General features: G+C 41.3%; 1 protein-coding gene across 1 annotated transcript; it reads right to left on the reverse strand.

Annotated features, from left to right (window-relative positions):
• Positions 1-455: 455 nt before the first annotated feature.
• On the reverse strand, positions 456-3,619 carry LOC105641831 (uncharacterized). Its single transcript, XM_089717078.1, has 5 exons — positions 3,581-3,619; positions 3,278-3,523; positions 3,108-3,160; positions 1,371-2,810; positions 456-1,308 (listed from the first exon to the last, which is right to left on the reverse strand). Exons 1-5 carry the CDS (start codon positions 3,617-3,619, stop codon positions 456-458), a joined length of 2,631 nt encoding a protein of 876 aa, XP_089573204.1.
• Between the last annotated feature and the right edge of the window lie 448 nt (positions 3,620-4,067).

Raw genomic sequence — 4,067 nt, forward strand, 5'->3', positions numbered from 1 at the left:
TTCGCTATGTTTGATGCATCATTAGTTTGCTTGCAAGGAATAAAGTGTGCCATCTTGGAGAATCTGTCTACAACAACAAAGATAGAGTCAGCTCCGCATTGGGTTCGAGGTAAACCGAACACAAAATCCATAAATAAGTCCGCCTAAGGTCGTTTTGGTATAGCCAAAGGAGTGTAAAGACTAGTGTTTTAAGAATGGCCCTTTTGTGTCTGGCAGACGGAACACCTTTGTAATAGCTTTCCTGCTTCCTTCTTCAGTCGTGGCCAATAGAATCGAGACTCTAAACCTGCAATAGTTTTATCTTGTCCCAAGTGTCCGCTCAATCCTCCGCCATGGACTTCTCTGATTAACTTTTCTCGAAGGGAAGACCGAGGGATGCATAGTCTATTTTCTTTGAATAGGTACCCATCATGAATTAAGAAATCGTCGGTAGGCTGTTTAGCATCAATTTTTGTCTAGGTGTCAACAAAATCTTCGTCCGAGCCATAGAGATCTTTAAGAAAGTCGAACTCAATAATCTCTTGCTTGATTGTGATCAATAGAGTTGCTCTTCTGATTAAAGCATCTGCTACTGTGTTGCATGTACCTAACTTGTGCTTGATGATATAATGGAAAGCACCAAAATAAGTTTTCCAATGTGCATGCATCTTGCTCACTTTCTTTTGAGTTTGAAAATGAGTCAGAGCCTGATCATCAGTGTAAACAATGAACTCACGTCCCAACAAATAATGTTCCCAAGTCTTGAAAGCTCGAAAAACTGCATACAATTTCTGTTCATAAGTGGACCATTTCTGCCTAGTTTCATTCAACTTCTCACTAAAAAATGCAATAGGCTTTCTAGATTGAGACAAAACACCACCAATTCCAACCCCACAAGCATCACAATCCACTTCAAACAGTTTATCAAAGTCAGGTAGAGGAAGAATAGGGGCAGAAGTAAGCTTATCTTTGATTTCTTCGAAGCTCTTATTTGTAGCTTCAGTCCATACAAACTGTCGAACTCTCTCCTTCTTCAAAAAATCTGTAATGGGAGCTACGATGCTACTAAAGTTCTTGATAAACCGCCTATAGAAAGTGGCAAGTCCATGAAAGCTGCGAACGTCAGTGATGTTCTTAGGAATAGGTCGATTTCGAATGGCCTCAATGTTTCTATCATCAACATGAATTCCTTCCGAGCTAACAACATACCCAAGAAATAGAATCCGCTCCATCATAAAGCTACACTTCTTGAGATTGATATATAATTCATTTTTCTGCAAAGCTTCCAACACCCCTCGAAGGTGTTGAATGTGTTCTTCCTTGTTGGGACTAAAAATCAGAATATCATCAAAATAAACAACCACAAATTTGCATAAGCAAGGGCGTAAAACCTGAGCATAAGTCGCATGAATGTGCTTGGTGCATTAGTCAATCCAAATGGCATAACCAACCACTCATATAACCCTTCCTTGGTCATGAATGTAGTCTTGCATTCATCTCCCTCCTTGATTTTGATTTGATGATACCCGCTGCGAAGATCTATTTTGGAGAATACTATAGATCCTGACAGCTGGTCCAGTATATCCTCCAGACAAGGAATAGAAAATCGATACTGCAATGTGATTTTGTTTACTGCTCGACTATCCACACACATCCTCGAAGTCCCATCCTTTTTTGGTACTAATAAAGCAGGAACCCCACAAGGACTAATACTCTCCCGGATATGACCCTTTTTCAATAATTCTTTCACTTGTTCTTGAAGGATCTGACTTTCCTTTGGATTTATCTTATGGTGGGGCAAGTTTGGTATCTTCGATCCAGGGATGAAATCTATTTGATGTTGAATGTCACGCAAAGGTGGGAGTGTCGAGGGTTCTTCTGTGACAACATGAAATTTATCAAGCAACTCTTTGATTGGTGGTGGTATTAGTGCCTCTTTATTAAGGTCTGCCTCGGGTTTGATCAATAATGCTAATGCACCTCCAGACTTCTCAATTGCACCTGATAAATCATGTACATTGGAAGAAACAGTTACCATGGATTTCTCCTCCACTTTAGAAGCTTTGGAAGAAGATCCAGAAGGTAAGACAATGATATTCTTATTCTTCCAAGAAAACAAGTATGAATTCTCTCTTCCCTTGTGCAATACATCCACATCAAACTGCCATGGACGTCCCAATAGTACTCCGCAGGCATCCATGTCCACAACATCACAACTGACACAGTCTGAGTATGATTTTCCCATTGAGATGGGAACCTTGCAAACCCAGTTTACTTCAATTGTTAGACCCTCTTTAATCCACGCTACCTTGTATGGTGAAGGGTGTGGTTCAGTCGATAAACTGAGCTTTTCAACCAGCTGCTTTGCTATCAAATTCTCACAACTGCAATCGTCAATGATAAGCGGACACAATTCTTCATCGATTCTACATTTAGCTTGAAAGATTTTTCTCCGTTGAGTGTCACTTTCTTGTTTTGGAGAGTAAAAATTTTTTTTAATCACATATGTTACTTCACCATCTTCTGAACCTGCCAAGGACCCATCTTCTTCGTCTTCCACTTCTTTAACCTCAGTCACCTCATCGACTAAATTAACTTGCCAATGCCCGTCAGTGGCACCCCTACACTCTGGACAAACATTAGAGGTATGCCCTTGCTTTCTACATCGGTAACAATAGTCTCCGGTTGGTTTCTCGTACAGGTTAAGTTTGTTGTTTCTATCTACTATAGGAGCCTTATCTCGGGAGTCTTTCTTTTCCTCGGTTAAGGGCGGTTGTGAATTCCAGTTATTGACAGGGGCTGCTACTCTTGAATTCTGTACTCCAGGATTTCTGTTAAATGGTTGATTTCCAGATGAGTATGGTTGTTTGAAATTCTAGGTACAACTAGACGGTTGTCTAGGCTGCCAATTAATTCGATCCTCCGCATGTTTGGCCATCTCAATTTCATCTGCCAATGTGAAAATCGCAGCTACACCCATCATACACATGATATCATGGTTCAATCCCCTCTGGTAATAAGCTACTTGCTAGGATTCGGTTTCACAATTGTCACAACGAGCCTGTAGTCTCAAAAACTCTTCCATATAGTCATCAACTTTTTGATTTCCCTGAAAACAATAATGGTACCTGTTGTACAGAATTTGAGAGTGATCACTGGGGAGGAAACGTTGCTCAATCATCTATTTCATTAAAATCCAATCCCGTAAAGGTTCAATCCTTCGACGATGGCTTTCGTTTTGAACGGAATGCCACCATGCTGCTATACCTCCTTTTAATTTATAGGCTATGATGGAAACCTTGCGTTCATCCTCAACGTTCATGACCTCAAAGAATCGTTCAACCTCCGCTAGCCAATCAAGGGTGCTTTCAATATCTAACGATCCTGAGAAAGGTTGAAGATCTACCTTTATCTTGTATCCTTCATGAAAGTTGTCACCATTGCCTCGGTAATCTCGGCCTCCATCATAATGATTTTGGCGTCTTGTAAAGTCTGGTTGCTGCTGATTCGGTCCTGCTATTGCAGCTGCATGTTGATGGTTGCCCTATTGAATCACAAGAGTCAACTGTCTAATTAGTTCAGTTAACTCGTCGAATTTTGCCTTTATGGCTGTGAGCCGTGCTTCATGATTTTCGGCCATGGAGATACTTTGCCTTTCGGCTCTGATACCAACTGACGCAGAACGGTTACGTGAATGGGATAAACTATTATACTCCGTCAGAAGTTTTGATCAATAACGTATGATCGGATGAAATAAATAGAGAAATAAATTCTCAAAGGAGTTTATTGATATGAAAGAGAATGAATGAATTCATGATACAAAATAACCTATTTATAGGTTTAGGCTTAAGCAATTTAAAACCCTAAAATAACACAAAGGAGTATAACTAGGCAAAGCCCGAATAAGGGCGGCGGCACAGGTGTGCTAGGGGTGGCACGGGCGTGCTAGGACTTCCAGAGGCTAGCACGGGGTGTGCTTGTCATGGCACGGGCGTGCCACAAGTCGAATCGTAATTAGAACCGTCAGCACGGGCGTGCTAGGACTTCCAAAGGCTAGCACGGTCAGACCCTCTGTGGCACGGGCGTGG

The sequence above is a fragment of the Jatropha curcas genome, unplaced genomic scaffold (assembly GCF_041381405.1).
Source record: "Jatropha curcas cultivar XTBG-Jc1 unplaced genomic scaffold, XTBG_Jcur_1.0 HiC_scaffold_731_pilon, whole genome shotgun sequence".
In the NCBI taxonomy this organism is placed as follows: Eukaryota; Viridiplantae; Streptophyta; class Magnoliopsida; order Malpighiales; family Euphorbiaceae; genus Jatropha; species Jatropha curcas.